General features: G+C 42.4%; 1 protein-coding gene across 1 annotated transcript in view; it reads left to right on the top strand.

Annotated features, from left to right (window-relative positions):
- The window catches only part of Apbb1ip (amyloid beta precursor protein binding family B member 1 interacting protein), a 101,631-nt gene extending 89,513 nt beyond the window's left edge, over window positions 1–12,118 (top strand). The window contains exons 11-14 of the mRNA XM_057787621.1: window positions 4,141–4,239; window positions 4,854–4,968; window positions 7,689–7,792; window positions 11,211–12,118. Of these exons, the coding sequence (XP_057643604.1) occupies window positions 4,141–4,239; window positions 4,854–4,968; window positions 7,689–7,792; window positions 11,211–11,726 (834 nt within the window). The 3' untranslated portion in view covers window positions 11,727–12,118. The remainder of the gene's footprint in view (window positions 1–4,140; window positions 4,240–4,853; window positions 4,969–7,688; window positions 7,793–11,210) is intronic.
- The last annotated feature ends 5,906 nt before the right edge of the window (window positions 12,119–18,024 follow it).

Here is an 18,024-nt window from a genome sequence, read left to right as displayed (position 1 = left end):
TGGAACTAGCTCTTGTAGACCAGGCTGGCCTCGAACTCACAGAGATCCGCCTGCCTCTGCCTCCCGAGTGCTGGGATTAAAGGTGTGCGCCACCACCGCCCGGCAGGGCGACATTTCTTTTACAGCAGACAGGAATCTGTAGTAGCCATCTGCTTCACCAAGCTATGGAAGAGAAATCCCTTCATCTTCTCACTTCTCATCTGATCCTTGAGACGGAAGTCCTTCTGATTTTGCACCAATGTCTCCCATTCGCTCTTCTTCTTCAGGTTCACATTCCTCCTTCAGGTTCACATTCCATATCAACTGCAGAGCCACTGCTGTTTTGAAATGCCCAGTGGTTCCCAGAGCCTAGAAACAGCACTGCCTCTGCAAAGAGCCCTTGTCTATAGTGCCTTCCCACCCTAGATTCCATCTTTTTCCAAACCTTCCACAGAATTCCTTGGCATTCCCCAAACATTCTGACACTCACTCAAAAAGTTTTTCAGCCTTTTTAAAACTTTTATTGTGAAATCAGAGAATAATCACATTTTTGTTGACATTTTCTTCTGCCATCATTCCCCAGTTATGGTGTGATACCCAGGGATTATATTTGTCAGCTCCCAGGGGCTGAACAAAAGGGGCTTTTATTTTTCATTTTATTATCTAGCTTTGATACTGACATTAACCTTTGGCCAGAGACAAGTTGCTTAACCTTGCCCAGTGCTCTTTTTGCTCATTTTGTAAGCTTCGAGGACATTGGGATCCCTTTTAGGAAGAACGTTCAGTGATGGCCTTGACCTTATATGCCATGCCATGCCCTAAAAGCATCTCTTGTTGGAGTTCAGGAACAACAGGATCATGAGGAACATTCCAGCCAGTGGCATTGACCCAGTGTTTTCTTTAAGCCCTTTGGCAAATGACTTCCCATCCATAGTCTGAGTTGTAAGGAAGTGAGTCCCTAAGTGAGGTGATCAGAACCAGCCCTGTGGCAGGCTCTGAGGCATCATCACAGAGTCTGAAGAATTTCAAATTGTGAACTTGGTGTCCAGCAGCTAGCTCACCTCAGAACCACAAAGCTGGGGATGGGACGGAATGTAGAAGCCTCTGTTTTCTGTTAGAAGCCTTCTTATTTCAGGGTACGTCCATATTTTACTGTTGTTAGGTGAACTACACACTTAAGATAACACTGCTCAAGTGGAATGCACACTTCCTCACTTCCTCACAAAGAATCGGTGCATCTCATGGCGAGCACAGTCTGCAGGGTGCTTCTGAGAACTTGACTCGTATGATAAATACCAAAACCAAAAGTAAAAGGAATATTTAATAGTGACATAAGCCCAAGGCAGCAATACCAAATTTCTAAATGTCACAGAAGGGAAAATTAGACATTTTTGTTTTCATTATGCTATTTACATAATTCTTTACATGTTTGCAATATCTATGTACATATATGTGCACAAATGTGTGCAAATATACACAAACAGAAGTCAGGAGAGTGCCTTTGGCTTCTTCTTCTAAGACTTTCTGCCTATTCCATTGAGACAGGGTCTCGATTCTCAGCTACCCTGGAAGCCTGTGAACCCCAGCTATCCTCCTGTCTCCACCCTACTCAGAGCTGGAGTGCAGTGCTTGTGGGGTGTCCAGCTTGTTATGTGTGCGCTGGGGTCCACATGTTGGTCTTCAGGACTGTGGAGCAAACCCTAATGACTGCTGAGCCGCTCACCCCTAAATGTCAATTGCTGAGAAGACCGCTCACCCCTCTCAGATCAAGAATTCTGCCCTAGGCCAAGCAGCTGTGGCTCTGACTGAAGGACAAGCACTTTGATCTGGTTTTGCAGATTTCTTTGTTGAGAATGCTGCAGGCATCTGTGGAATGCCATGACCCAGCTACCAAGTGCCTGACTCACAGTTTTACCAATCTGACCTTTAGGTTAATTAATGCAACAAATCCTTCTTGCTGTGGGACTACACAAATTGGTTTGACTGATATTTCCAATTTTAAGGTCCTCAGAGAACATGATCATTGGAGTTACGTTTACAGTACTAAAACAGAACTTCATTGAGAATCTACGAGTAAGCTTTGAACACAAGAGCAAAGCGGTGTGCGGCAGCCATCCAAAAGTATTTGCCGCCATCTGCTGGCCCAACTGCAGAACTACAGTAACAAATACTGGGTGGAGTCAGGAAAGAGGACTCTGGTGGGTCCAAGCTGATGCAAATTCTGAGGGCTGAAAAGGCCTAAACGAAGAATGCAAGAAAGCAATCCAACTAAGGGGATCAGCATTTCTCAGTTGCCATGAAAGACCACAGACAAGAGTTCTTTACGTTCTCTGAGTTCTTTCTTTTTTTCCTGACATATCTTTAAAATCTAGTTTTTGTCTTCAGTGGCTCAGTATAAATTCAGACATATAGGGGGCTCTCCAAACATCAGCTTTTATCATTTCTAAAACCAGAAATAACTAACTTTCCAAGTTCTTACAGTCTATGTGTCTCGCGGGGAGGGTTTGGGGGAGCAGGACATCAGAAGGCTAGCAGGACAACCAGTCCACATCTTTCCCTCAAGGTCCACTGAAGCTCAAAGACACAGCGCCATGTTCTCAGATCACCGCTGAGACTGGCCACTCTTCTGAAGGCTGTCAAGTGTGTAAATGCGAGAGTAGAAAGGTCTAGGCAGTGTCGGAGAAAGGAGTTGGTGTTTCAGCTTTGTTTCTGCCCGTGGCAGCCAGAGGCAGAAGCTCCCAAATATGCTGGCTTCTCTTTGAACTTTAGTACCATCGTTTATGCTTCTCCTGGCAAGACTAGCAAGCTGCTCTGAGCACTGAGGAAACACGCGTGCACACACATGCACAGAGATTTTAATTGGTTCTTTTTTAATACAACAAAATGTAATAGAAGTATACTCGCCCATGAAGACTGGCATGACACTCATTTCAGACCTCAGGTTTGGTTGCCAGCTTCTTACCCTATGGCTTCAATATTTCTGATACAATAATAAACACTATGCTTATTTGTTTCTGTCAACAATTATTTATACATTCAGGCTGCAGTTCTACCTCACGCCAGGCATGTGCTAAGCATCATAGACCTCCAGCAACAAACAAGACTGGTGAAGCTCCCGTCTAATAGAGAGTTCAGTCAGAGCCAAACAGAAATGAAAGCCACAGGACAAGGGAATCAAGAGAGAGAGATGCTGAGAATCTTACCCTTACACACACTATGTATACATACATCCCTATACACATACATTATATATACATATATATAACCCTGTACACACACTATATATGCATATAAAATCCCTGTACACACAAACACATATACCATATATATACACACACACACTCTATATAACCCCTGCATACACATACACACCCATTGCCACATTGTGCCCTTGTGGATATGAGATCATTGTTAGGAAAGGGAGATCATTGTAAAACTCTGAATTCTCAGTAAAAGAAATAACCCCTGAGCTAGATTTGTGGGCAGGAGGAACAAGGCAGGAATTTTTCTAAGCATTAGTGTTGTGACACAAAATGTCTATTAGGTAAGTTCCTTTATCTGGTAGAGAAGCAACTCCGTTTTCAATGAGGAACAAACACGTAACAGACACGAAGGATTCCAGTATTTAAAAGGGAGAAATAGCTATTACTGATATACATTAAATCATACAGCAGGCTGATTGAGCCTGATCAAAGCTTGGCCTTTGTTTTCTGTTTTGAAAATAGTGTTTAGAGATAAGTGCACACTAGGCACGTGTGCCGCCAAGGAACTACACCCACAGCCTGTTTGGTCCCTCTTACTTTTGAGACAAAGTTTCATTATGTTTCTCAAGCAGATCTCAACCTGGTGATCCTTGCTCGGCCTCCTTAGCAGCTGAGGTTGCACTCCTGTGCCGCAGGGCTGCCAGTTTAGCAGTTGTCAAAAGCTCGCCTGTAATCTCAGCTACTGTGGAGGCTGAGGTTGGAAGGTCATGAGTTCAAGGCCAGCCTGGGCTTCAGCATGGCACCTCTCGCTTCCTGGTCCACAACTGCTGCCAGTAATTTTAGTCATCGTCTCAGTAAATCATATTTGTCAAAGTTTTCCTTTAAGTTTTCTTGAAAGGTGCTTTAGAATCTTAATAAATCGAAATTATTAATTGCCTTCACGTCTGCTTCTATGTAGCATCCTCAGATCCAGAAGGAATCTCAGTATATCAAATACCTCTGCTGCGATGATGCAAGAACTCTCCGACAGTGGGTTATGGGAATAAGAATCGCCAAGGTGAGAGTGCCCTCAGCTCGCGAGACTGTGGGTTAGCCAACAAGCTTGCTACCTAAGGCCAGCATTTGCCACTCCCAGGTACAGATGTTGTCTCGTCTGTTTGCTTTCGTGCCCCTCGGTAGTGGAATCACTCACCTCTGTTATAGGATTGACTGGACAAACACGCACCTGTACAGTGGCCTGAGAAGCAGAGTTGACTTCCAAACAACTTTTCAGATTCACAGAGAGAACTGCAAACATAGCGTGCAATAAAGAAACTCGAGATTGTGTGCCTTCATAGTAGAGTACTTGCCTAGCCTGGGTGAGGCTGAGGTTGGTCCCACCATAAAAGGAAGCAAGGAAAGGAAAGTGTTAGCACCACGAAATAGCTACATTAAGACTGCTGATTAGAATGTTGTGGCTGTAAATGGGAGAATTCGCTAATTCTGCTAATCTAGAAAATTATTTAACTTGTGAAAAAGTAATCAACGAGTTATACACGCTCCCCCCCCCAAAAAAAAAGGAACTTGAAACAGCAGAATAATGGTACTTTTTTCTCTCAATATATATCTAGCTGTTGAGGGCAAACTTTTGACATAAATGGAATTATTTCCTCCACTCTGTTCCCTCCCTAGTATGGAAAGACCCTCTATGACAACTACCAGAAAGCTGTAGCAAGAGCTGGACTTGCCTCTCGGTGGACGAACCTGGGGACTGCTGGGGCAGCAACGCCAGCTCAGACTACTACAGGTAAAAGTCGAGAAGAGGTCCACATGCACACACCAAGCTCAGAGTTCATGTCTATCATCAGATACACTGGGTCAAAGCAAACACTGCGGTATTTTGGAGCTGGCTAAGTAAGTAGGTAAAATGTTTTCTGTACAAGCCAGAGGGCCTGAGTTCAGATCCTCAGCACCCATGTAAAAGCCAGATAAGGTGGCACAAGTCTATGACCCTAGGCAGTAGGGGGCAGAGATACGTGGATCTAGGGGCCTTGCTAGACATCCAGTCTAGTCAATCGGTGAGCTCCAAGATCAGAGAGAGACCCTGTCTCAATCAATCAGTGAAGGAGCAATTAAAGAAGGCACCCTGCTATCAATTCCGGTCTCCACACATGCCTGCATACATGAGCACACCCATACACACACATGTGCATACATGCAAAGAACAGAGAGAAAGACATAAGCTGAATAAGATAGAATAAAACAAAATAAAATAAAGGCAAAATAAACGTATTAGGCACCGTTTGGAATCTATGCGCTCCACATGTGTCTCGTTACAAGTGACTTTTCACAAGGCTTCGGCCCCTTTTTACAATAGACCCATACATAAGGTGTTGATTGTGATTTTAAGGTGATGTGTCTTTCCAAAATACAAATATCCTATTTGTGCAAGGCTCATTAGTACCCAGCAGAATACTCAGACCAGATACGGGACCAGGCCCGTATCTTCTCTCAGAGACATGATGGCTAGAGTCTCGTACCCAAGGCTGAGCATCACACTTTAAGGTAACACAAACTTGGTTTGTCTGTGTTTTTGAGAAGACTGAGCCACTAAGATAAGGTACCTAATGAGCTTGCTGCTTTACAAATAGAGGTGCCCCTTGGTATCTGTGACAGAGTCTAGGAACCCCATGAGCACACTACGAGAACATGGCTGCTATACTGTATTGTTTAGAAATAGTGACAAAGAAAACCCTGCATATGTTCAGTAAAGTCACTTATTTTTCGAACGCTTTTGATCAATGGTTGATTGGATCCTGGATACAGAGCCCCATATTGGAAGAGCTCCACCGCATGTAAGAATCCGACCCTGTTTCACGGCTGAGCGAACTGAATGCGGCAGAGGTTTTCCCTAGTACAGATAGGAACAGTGTCCGCTAGAAAGGCGGCGTAGAAAGCAAGCACTTACTGATAAGGAATGTCACCTTAAAACAATTTCGTATGTATATAATTTTACCATTTATTGGAGATTTAATAAAATTTACTTACTAATGAAATATGGATGTGTTTATTTAATTTTTACATGGAGAATCAAATCTTGACTGGATATTTGATACTGCAAGGCATAGGACATCGTCAATGTTTCTTAGAATGGATCTATATTCTGATTTTATAAACGTTAGTGCTGAGAATGCCACTTTGCACAAATTCATAGTACAAAAATGGCAGGAGTATGTTTAGGGTTATTTCAGAAATCACTGGAAATTGTATCCTAATAATCATTTCATGAAACAAGTTAGCAACTCAAACAGCAATTTTTAATATTCATTTTTCTTTATTCCTGAGAATTTTATACATGCATACAATGAAACCTGGTCCTATCCATGTCCCATCCATCCAGTAAAGCCCCCTCTCAATTCATATATTCTTTCTTTTTTTTTTTAATAACACACTAAATTTGTCAGGCTGTGGTGGTGCACGCCTTTAATCCCAGCACTCAGGAGGAAGAGGCAGGCTGATCTCTGTGAGTTAAGCCTAGCCTGGTTTACAAGAGCTAGTTCCAGGACAGCTAGGATTGATTCACAAAGAAATCCTGTCTCAAAAAAAAGAAAGAAAGAAGGAAGGAAGGAAGGAAGGAAGGAAGGAAGGAAGGAAGGAAGGAAAGAAGGAAAGAAGGAAAGAAGGAAAGAAGGAAAGAAGGAAAGAAGGAAAGAAGGAAAGAAAGAAATCACTAAATCCAATTGGTGCTGTCATTATGTGCTCGGATGTAGGGATATCCACCAGTTCTTGGAAAAACACATTTTTAATACAGAATTCTCCCTCCCTGCCCCAAAATCTCGTCAGGAAGTAAGGCATAGGAACACCTCCCCATCCGTGGGGCTCTTGCGCAGGTAAACTTGGTATGAGTCATGAGTGCCACACTCAGGCCACATCTGGAAGACAGCATTTTATGGCACTTTTCCCCATCATCCAGCTCTGACATTCTTTTTTCCTTTTCATTTACTTTATGTGCATTGGTGTGAAGGCGTCAGATCCCCTGGAACTGGAGTTACAGACAGTTATGAGCTGCCGTGTGGGTGCTGGGAATTGAACCTGGGTCCTCTGGAAGAGCTGCCAGTGCTCTTAACTACTGAGCCATCTTCCTGACCCTAAACTCTGGCACTCATTACCCCTTCTCTTCCGCAGTATTCCCTGAACCTTCGTAGTGGGGAAGGGCAACAAAGATGTCCCATTTAGGGCCGAGCACTCTAAGTCTCTGCCTTTATCAGGTATGCATCTGCCCATCGACTGCTGGCCACTGCAAAATCTTAGTGTTTGCTGAAAGCCTTCTGATTTTTGACTAACACGTCCTCACACATACAAAGCACACTCGTAAGCACAGAGACATATCCCAAAGTGGACCTAAGATTTTTCATAAGGCTTTGTGAATGTTTCCTTTTCGCTTTAGGAAACAAGGTGCATTGTGTTTGCAGATTTTACTTCAATAACTCTAAAACTGACTCTTCTGTTCTTTCTACTTCCCCTCAGGACTTAAAACAGGCACTAGCCAACCCAATGGCCAGGTTCCCCGGGCTGCACCTTCGGCTGGTGGTGTTCTCCAAGTGGCCCAGACACAAATTGAAATAACTAAGGTAAATCACAGACGCACTCAAAGCCTGCCAACTGGGACTCATAAACCCATAAAACCCTGCCCTGACTATGAGCAGGTTCTGGGACCTTTTCCTTTTAAAAGCCAAAGAAAGTTCTAACAACTTAGCTTTCATTTAAGGAAATGGCTTCATATTTTACCTTTAAGCTAGAGGCGAAAGTTAAAATGAACTGTTATTCATGCCACTTGGTGACATCCGAAGTATGTTTGTCTATGACAGAGGGATTTCTTCTAGCAGTGGCCTTCATGATCACTCAGCCATTGGGATTTTCAGTTATTTTGCTCATGAGTTAGAGCAATTGAAAGTTAGTCAGAAGCCCTATATGAAGTGCCAAGTGAACCCCAAAACCAAATCAGAAGATTCTTAAAAGGGGGTCCACTTATAAAATGTGCACTTTCTATTTTCCTGTTAATGATTTGAATTTGTGCTCAGAGTGACAGGGAAGAAAATGCACACATAAGAGTGGGGGGCAGGTCAGTGGTACAGCACTTGTCCAGCATGTGTGCAGGTATGAGGCCCTGGGTTCCATCACCAGCACTGGAAAGATAGATAGATAGATAGATGATAGATAGATAGATAGATAGATAGATAGATAGATAGATAGATAGATAGATAGGAAGGCTATATAGGATAATATAACTTATTTCTCCATAACTTATTTCTATAAAAGAGATTAGTGATGATTAATTTAAATCTATATAAAAGCCAAAGCTGACTGTAATTTAGTTACTAATTCAGTTCATATGTCTCAGGTGACTAAATTCTACTGAGCATTTCTTGTGATTCTGAACAGCTTTAGGTAGGTGGCGCTCTCCTGCCACCCACATACTACAGTCTGTGGGTTCAGTTTCACTAATTTACTTCGTTAACCCCTTCAGTGGTAGACATGAATACTGGTGTTTACTGAAAGCCTTAGCGTTTCTGAAAGCCATTTCAGACTTTTCAAAGCTGTTTCTCTAATCTCTGCAGACCTGACAGTGTTCCATGCAGTGTTCTTTCTGCTTACATTTTCGCTATTTCTGTAACATTAGTTGAAAAGAGGTATTTTTAGGGGCTGGAGAGATGGCTCAGCGGTTAAGAGCATTGCCTGCTCTTCCAAAGGTCCTGAGTTCAATTCCCAGCAACCACATGGTGGCTGACAACCATCTATAATGGGGTCTGGTGCCCTCTTCTGGCCTGCAGGCATACATACAGACAGAATATTGTATACATAATAAATAAATAAATATTTAAAAAAAAAAAAAGAAAAGAGGTATTTTTAAAAGCCAAAGAAATAAAAGAATCCCAGAAGAGAAATCATTTCTATATCAATAGCAATACCCAAGCCGCCTGATCCAAAATTTTTAATAAATTTATCACAAGTTAATTAGCTTAGCATGCTAAGTAAATAATTGAAATTCATTGGAAGTAGAAAAAAAATCTAGATTTAATCTTCAGTGGTTCAGGCTGCTAAGCAGAGGAAAAAAAAATAAAACAGAAGCTGATAAAGTGTAAATTGAAGTGATGATGGTTTTCCCTAAAACATAATCATTTAATTCGGCGCCTGAAACTGCTAGAGATGTTGAATTTCCATAAATGCACCGTTGTTATCATTGTCAAGACTTCTATTGACAGAACCGGATGCCCTAGACTCTAGAGAGACTCAAACCAAGTCAAGTGTTCGGACCTCCACAAACAGCACATACATCGTGGTTTTACTTTAAGAAATCATCAAGGGCTTATCGCCCTTGGTTTCATTATAATCCAAGGCAGATGCTGTTCAATTTCTACCTGACTTTCATTGCCCTCCCCCACAGGATAAAAAGAGAATGGTAAAGAGCTTAGACCAGGTGTCCCGCTTCCTATTACTCCCTTTTGAAAACTTCTATGGTAGTGGGTAGCGCTTATTATTGGCTCCTCCTTTGAAGTCCACAGTCTGGAAACCAGAACCTTTGTTCTGGGAACAGTAATAAGTAGAATAGCATCCATAATCAAGGAAACAATAGAACATGCTCTCTACCAGGAAGAGATCCTTCATGGCTGGTTTGTAAATACCCAGACAGAATTATTTCTCTTAGCTTCTTCACTTCTACGTTCTAACCAAACAGAATATTTAAGCAAAGAGTTTTTATATCATATTCTTTATTTATTGTTTGAGAATTCCATCTATACACATATGTATTTCGAGCACATTTATCCTCAATTCCCCCACTCCAACTCCTCCCAGATACCCCTCACTCCCACACATACCTCCCTCCCAACTTTGTGTTCTTTTTTTCCTCATAACCCACTGAGTCCAGAGTTGCCTATATACTCACGGGTTTAGGGCCATACACTGGGCCGTGGCCAATCTACCAAGGACCATATCCCTAAAAAAATTGATTCTTCCCGCCCCTAGTAGCCATCAACTGTCAGTAGGTCCTCAGCTAGGGGTGGGAGCTCGTACACGGGTCCCAACTGTGCTGGAATGTCAGCTAGCTTCAGAGCATGCAGGTCGTGGTCCAGAACACACTTTCACCCTTGTCTTCCCCAACCTCTGGCTTTTACAGTCTTTCTGTCCCCTCTTGTGCCAGGGAACTGAGCCTTGGGGGCAGGGCGTGTCCCTTTGATGTTCCATTTATGACTGAGCACCCCACTGACATGCTCCATGACAGTGAGAGTCTCTGTTTTAACTGCTGTCTACCGCACAAAGATGTTTCTCTAATGGGGACTGAGAGCGGCACTAACCTAAGGACATAGCCATAAGTATTTAGAAGGCAGCTTAATCCTATGTCCATTTAGCAAAAATGGTACTAGTGGGGTTTACCTCTAGAGTCTGGGAGCTCTCCACTCACAGCTTCTTGGCCAGATTTTAAACCAGGAGACCTTGTGAAGTCTGAGATGCCCCTTAATTACCTCTATGCCACCAAAGGTGTGCCACAGGGGCAGAGTAGACACACACATATGCACGCACCCACACACACATACACCTAAAATTGTGTTCCTTTATATGACAGTACATTGATGGATTGTCTTAGGTCTTGAGTAGGAAGTCTTAGGGCTTTCAGTTTGAGTTGCCTGGAGAATGAGGTCTTTTTGGAAATAAAACTGAGAGAACCCCACAAGGAGTTAGGATTCACTAATACTTTAGAGAAACCATCAGCTTCTGCAGGACTTGCCTGATCTAAAGATAGTAAACACTTCCTAGAGTGAATGTGGCGGAACGGAGATGCCCAGTTACAGAGAGTGGGGGTTGGGGGTTCACATCTAATGGTGTCAAAGGCATCGGCTATCAATCAGTCCTGTACCTGGAGCAGAGGTGAGCTCGCGAGCACACTCAGTCCCAGTGTGGGAGGGAATGGGGCAATCCCTCTCAGCGTCAATGTCAAATGATGGATGTGTTGTCAAGAATCATGAAAGCTTTGCTGTCACTTTCTTGAAGGAGGAGAAGCAAGGCTTGGGTAACCACTACCCAGCAGCAGCCAAGGAGAACCATGGCCCAAAGTCCAGCCTGCCACCACCCCCTCCACTAAGACGATCTTCGGACACCTGTGGCAGCCCCGCCTTACCACCCAAGTCCAAGGGCCCCGGCAACTGCTCTTTCCCCGCCCCGCCCGAGGACTTCCTGCCGCCTCCCCCGCCGCCTCCGCCCGAGGAGGACAGCGAAAGCGAGTTACCCCCACCTCCACCGGGCTTTCTGGAGGAGCCACCGGACTTCATTCCACCGCCCCCACGGGCTGCGGCTGTTGAAGGCTCTGCATTGCCACCCCCGCCACCACCCCCGCCCTGTGTCTCCCAGGAGACGACCAAGTCATCTCCAATGCCCCCCAAAAAGCCCCCAATGCCCCCCAAGAGGCAAGAGAACCAAGGACTCCCCGGTGCATCAGGGAGCGGCGAGCAAGATTTCATGTCGGACCTCATGAAAGCTTTGCAAAAGAAAAGAGGCAACATGCCCTAGGGATATCTCTTAGCGCCTGGGGTCATTTCTAGCGCCATCCATGTTTTGGTACTCTATTGCCGTGGCATCTTGATCATTTTAGTAAACTGTTTTCCGACTAAAAATCATATAAAACTCTTCACTGTTGTAAATACTATGTTCACATCCACTAAAGTAGCGGAGGATTTCAGACTAACTGTATACATCCAAGCACACACGTGTGTGTTTCCACCTGAGTGGATTTCATCTTGCAGTCCTGGCTCACTGAAATGATATTCTAGGTTCGTTTTATTGTATTCAGAAGGCTCAAATTTTAAAAATTAAAGTTTATTTGAAAACAGTATTTCTAGAAATAGTCTATAAGACTTGTATGGTGTCAACACTGTTTGACTTTCTAAACGATTTAAGCTCCTATGCCTTCTTAAGTCTTGTTGGTCTATTTTCCTTCTCAGTACCTATGATCCTCAGAAAAAGCAAAAGAGGGAAAAGAAAGAGAAAGAAAGCAGATCTTCATTTGTTTTATACGCCTCAGCTGATTTCATCTCTGGCCCTAATATTGGTTTTCTGTGTGGGTGGGTAGGTTGGTTGGTGGATTCTGAAGTGTTGTGAAGGAATGCAGAGGTGTCTGCCCATAGGCAAATGCCTATCACTGAACTACAAAAACCCCCAGTCTACTTTTTGCATTTTGGGGTTTTGGTTTTTTTGTTTGAACCATGACCACATACACACACACACACACACACACCACACCACACCACACCACACATCACACACATGCACATGTGCCTGGTCATGGTTCAAACTTAAAAAAACAAAAAACAAATTGGGAGCATGGGGACCTTGTGGGAGGAATGAAGGTGGGAGGGGAGAGGCAAGGAGGGGAGCAGAGAAAAAGGTAGAGCTCAATAAATATCAATTAAAAAAATGTAAAAAAGAAAAGAAAAACCAGAAGGTGAAAGTGCAGCAGGAAGGCGGGGGAGGGGACTTCCAGGAAGGCGACCTCAAACGTTCTTCAGGAATTATTTGAAACTGAAGATAAACACTTTACTTCAAATCTCACCCCACGTATATCAATTCATTCTGGTTTAAGTTTTGTGACTTTATATCAGTGTTGTAAAACCATAATTTCTGGTCCCCAGCCAAAGCCCAGACATTATTTATGCAGATTCCTGGGACAATACAGACAGGCATGATGGCATAGTTTTATTAAAGACTAATTCTGAGATTTAGAATTTGGTAAGAATTGAATAATGTCTGTGGCCACAGAGAGGTCCGGATTTCTTAAACCTGACAGATTAATGAAGCCATTACAAAGAGCTCAAGACAAAAGATCTTTCGTAAGGACTGTAATCTGCACTTACAAATATGGATCAAAGTAATCCCCTGGAACCAGGTGTGGTGGTGTATGCTTGTAATCAAATTGGAAGCCAGTCCTGGCTATGAAGCAGACGCTGACTCAAAATAAAAACATAGCAACAAATACAATTGCTACCCTGATTGCAGATTAGGAGCATTTGTATAACTTAGAATTCTGCTCTCCTGGAGTCAAAAGAGTAGCAAGTCATTTGGTTTTTTTTTTTTTTTTTCAGAATATACAAACTTGGGTTTCATGGTCATAGCTATAGAAAGAAATATGGGTTGGTTCCCATTGACAGCCAAGTTGTCTACAGGATGGAGGCAGCCTGGAAGTGACCCAGCCCACTCTGCCAATAGAAGGTTCGGACTTTATATAACAAAATTGCCTAGTGAAAATACATCATCTCCTCTGCCATTCAGTGCAGAGTCCCAGGTAGCGCATGTTAAGCATGGTTCTGAGCACCCAGGTCCTAGAACTGGTTCTGTTTCCATCTTTGCCGTTGTGAGTATGTCAACTTCACCGTCACTCTACAAACTTCCAACTTTCTACCAACGCCTAACTGGAAAAGCTTTCTAAAGGAGACCTCCCTGGCCAGGGGAGTGGAGCGTCATTCTTTATTAAGCTGTGTGTAGCCAGAGCGTGAGGCCAGTAATGAAAGCACTGGGCACTCATTGCCGTGGATCAGGGGAGGGAAAGGACCAGACGCTCAGTACCCAGAGGGTAAAATGAGGATGCAGTGTAATGGGCATCATAGGCAACCCTAAAAGCATCATTTAGACATGTTGCTAAGAGACGGAGGCTACAGGTCTCATGGGGTTGGTGTGCGCTCTATCTCTTAAATTCTACTGTGCTGGATCTTTTCTTTATCAGAGAAAGGACTATAAAAGCTCAAAGTGACTATGATGCTCTCAAATACTAACCCATGATACATATCTGAGGAGAGCTACTGAAAAGAATATCAATATGGTTGTAACAGACCAAAGCGCTGGCACATTCGGACTCCCAAGCTCTTCCCTTGTCTGTTTTGCCTTCCTGTGTGAGCAAAAGTTCAATACCGAAGTCTTATGGTCTGATGCTTTCGGTGAACACCAAACAGACGTTTGTCTTCGCTAGTCATAAGCACCACCAGGCAGTGACTACTGCAGTGTCTGCTCGGTGGAGCAGAATTACTTTGTTTGACTGAGAAGTTGCTTCACAAGAAGACAGATGAAGTCTAGAGAAGTGTTTGGATGAGGAACATTCAAAAGCCAGGGACAAAGACAAAGGTACTAATCTTGATTTATAAAACCTATGTCATCAGGACCAATACCCGTATAACACCCGGCTGTAATTTAAAACACAGCATTTGAACCAAGCATGATGGCACGTGTCTTTACTCCCAGCACTTGGGAGGCAGAGACATCTGGATCTCTGTCCGAGGTGATCTGTTCTACATAATGAGTTCCAGAACAGTCAAGGCTATATAGATCTTTTCTCAAAGAAACAAAACAAAAAGAAAAAACAATAAACAAACAAACAAGAAAGCCAGCATCTGATATTTTATAAGACATATGGTTTAATCTGACACATGATAGAATCTGAAACAAGTTTTTTCATTCTTTTATTCTGTCTGGCTTGATCTCTCTGGCTCTCTCCTATATGTGCATGCCTGCATGCAAGCATGCATGAGTGTGTGTGTGTGTGTGCGTGCATGTGTGTGTGTGTGTGCACATAGGGACCCATAGTATTGGATCCCCAGGAGCCAGAATTCAGTGATGGCAGTCATGAGCCACCCAGTGTCGGTTCTGGGAACCAAATTCCTTTTCAAGAACAGGAATTGTTCTTAACCACTGAGTCATCTTTCCAGGCCCTAAAATAGGACTTTTACAATAAGTCTTTGAAGGGAGAAATACACATTCAAGCCTCTGCTACATGTGTCTGAAGGGGAACGCACTAGATGAAGGGGAACATGAATAAAGTAATCCCACACTAGCTCCAAATAGGGTAGGTATAATAAGGGGTTTTTTATTTAAGGGAAGACTCACAGATCACAATGGGGAACAGAAACAGAATTCAGCATCCAGATGTGAGAGTGGAGAGAAAGAGCAGGCAGGCCCACACCATTTTGGTACCTAAGGGCACGCCCAACCTGGTCCAGCCTTTCCCTTTTGTCTAAATAAGAGAGTTCCAAACCCAATACAAAACTATATACAATAAAAACAGATATCAAGTATAAAAAGTAGAATTACAACCAACATAAACAATATTAAGCAAAAAACATATGCTAAATGTTTCAATAATTATTTTATCCGAAGAAGTCTAAGTCTTGTAATAGAAATGTCTTGGCTAAGTCATAAAAAGAAAGTAACTATGACTATCTAGTCTTTAACCCCATCCAAGACCTAAAAAGGGAGATAATATTACTTGAGTAGGCAGAAGTGCAATCAAGCAGCTTACAAAATGTGCAGTAGATGACAGAGACAACTAGCTACCTGGACAGTCACCCAAAGTCTCATTTGCAAGGTTGGAGCAACCAACTTTGGCTAAGGTCTAGAGTAACTGACAGACCATTTTCAGAGGTAGACAGATTTTCAAAACCGTCTTACCCGATCTTGGCAAGGTTTGACAATCTTTTTCTTGTATCAGTCTGACCATGCATTTTGTCAGTGGTTAAGGCATAGGCAGTTCCTTACCCAATGGCCAGTTTTGCCAAGAAGAAAACAAGTTCTAGGTGGAGTGTCTTCGGTGCTCAACATTCTCTCAGAAATAAATTGGTGCTGCCAGGAGCAACTGTGTCTCACATTAACAGAACCCTAAGTTATTTAAATGCCATATTCTACAGTTCTTTGGAGTGGTTGAAGATTATCTATCTATGCAAAATACAATCTCTGTGTATCTAAAGAACCTGATTAGTGTGACAAACATGGATGACTATTGACCTGTAATTCTTAATACCTATATAACTCAAAAACTAAGACTTCATATTAGAATATTAAACAGTCTTTAAACAATTGTGCAGCAAATGAAGATAATGGCCTCAAAATGTAAATAATGTATAAGTACCTTAGTCAGAGGTAGAAATGTATAATAGAATATGATAAATATAACCTAAAATTGTATCAATGTACAAAATATTTTAAACAGAGGTTGAAACATGCATGCATGCATACAATATGACAAAATAATTTTGCATAGTTATACAAATATTGTAAACAGAAATAGGATGAGTTCATGTCAAGATCATTGACATACCAACAGGCAGAACTAATTGGATTTAGAGGGTTCTTTTGTTTAATTTTGTTGATTGTTTTTCAAGACAGGGTTTCTCTGTAGCTTTGGACCCTGTCCTGGAACTAGCTCTGTAGATCAGGCTGTCCTCGAACTCACAGAGATCTGCCTGTCTCTGCCTCCAGAGTGCTGGGATTAAAGGCGTGCGCCACCACCACCCATCTCAAAACAATTTTAAACATAAAAAAACACCTGTCTCTGCTACTTGCTTAAAACAAACTCATAAATTAAGAATAGTAAGATTATCAGCAGGATTTCCTGTTGTTTGGGCTTTTCGGAAATAGGGTCTCTACTGTAGAACCCAGGCTAGCCTTGGCTTCATAACCTTCTCGCCTCTGTCTCCTGAGTGCTGATAATATAGGCATGTGCCACAATACCCAGGAAGCATATCTTTAAATACACAAAAGTTTAGTATTTTATTTAAATAAATTAACCTTTCCTTCTCATCAGAATGATGAAATATTAACAAAAGCCATGAGGTTCTGAAGCAGTAGGCTGTGGCAAATTAGAGACCACAGTTGAAGAAAAAATTCTAAATTTTTACAAAAGTTATAATTGTCAGATTTTCAGAAGTTTAAATTTTAGAATTTCCTAATACTGTATAATATAGCTTTTAAGAATATGGGAATCATTTTCAAAGTGAGTGAAGCAGTTGGAGAGATGGCTAAATGGTTAAGCTGCCTCGCTGCCTGCCCTTCCAGACGACCTGGGTTCGGTTGCCAGCACCCACATCCGGGGTCCATAGGCATGTGTAACTCCAGCACCCAGAGACCTAATGCCCTCTTTTGACTTCCATGGGCACAGAGGATCAAAATAAGATTAAAGGAATAGAAATAAGTAATGTAAGAAAAATGGACAACAGCAAAATTATTCAACCTAAAGCGATATATGAAATAGTCAGTTATACTATTATGATGGACATTTCTCATGTCCAGTTAAGAAAAGTGAAAGAAGTAGAATCCATGAGGGAGTTAAACCAAAGTGAACTACGATTCTTTTTTTTCTTTTTTCAGTAAAGGTTAAATAGAAGAGAAAGGGTTATGAAGATCAAAACCTTCCCACAGAACTAGAAATTTTTTCCCTATTCCAAACTACTTCTACATTAAAAATTCACATACCTAACATGTTATCGGAGACTTGCCTCTCAATTTCCGGGTAACTCATTTCCGAGTAACTCATCCCTGAAACTAGAGAAATTACCTTGAAGCCCTGCTTGTCAGAATCCCAAGGTAGAAGGTAGCAGGCCCACCACACAGACATTCTCTGACCAGACAAAGGAATGCAGCTTTGTGGGAAATACAATGTTAAAGATTTCCATTTGTCCCAGCACTCGGGAGGCAGAGGCAGGCGGATCTCTGTGAGTTCGAGACCAGCCTGGTCTACAAGAGCTGGTTCAGGATAGGCTCCAAAACCACAGGGAAACCCTGTCTCGAAAAACAAAGCAAAACAAAACAAAAAAAGATTTCCATTTGTGAGCCAAAAACATGGATTCAAAAGAAGAGGCACTTGCTATCAAACCAACAACCTGAGTTCGGTCCCCGGGTCCCACATGGCATAAAGAGAGAGTCAGCTCCCTGAAGTTGTCCTCTGACTGCCACATGCACACTGTCCACACATGTGCACATGGTAAAATAAATAAATTTAATAAAGAAATGTTAAAATTTTATTTGTAACTAAAGCTACATCAATTATTAT

The sequence above is a fragment of the Chionomys nivalis genome, chromosome 13 (assembly GCF_950005125.1).
Source record: "Chionomys nivalis chromosome 13, mChiNiv1.1, whole genome shotgun sequence".
NCBI classification, from domain to species: Eukaryota; Metazoa; Chordata; class Mammalia; order Rodentia; family Cricetidae; genus Chionomys; species Chionomys nivalis.
The sequence above is the reverse complement of the archived record's forward strand: the minus strand, read 5'-3'. Positions and strand labels throughout refer to the sequence as shown.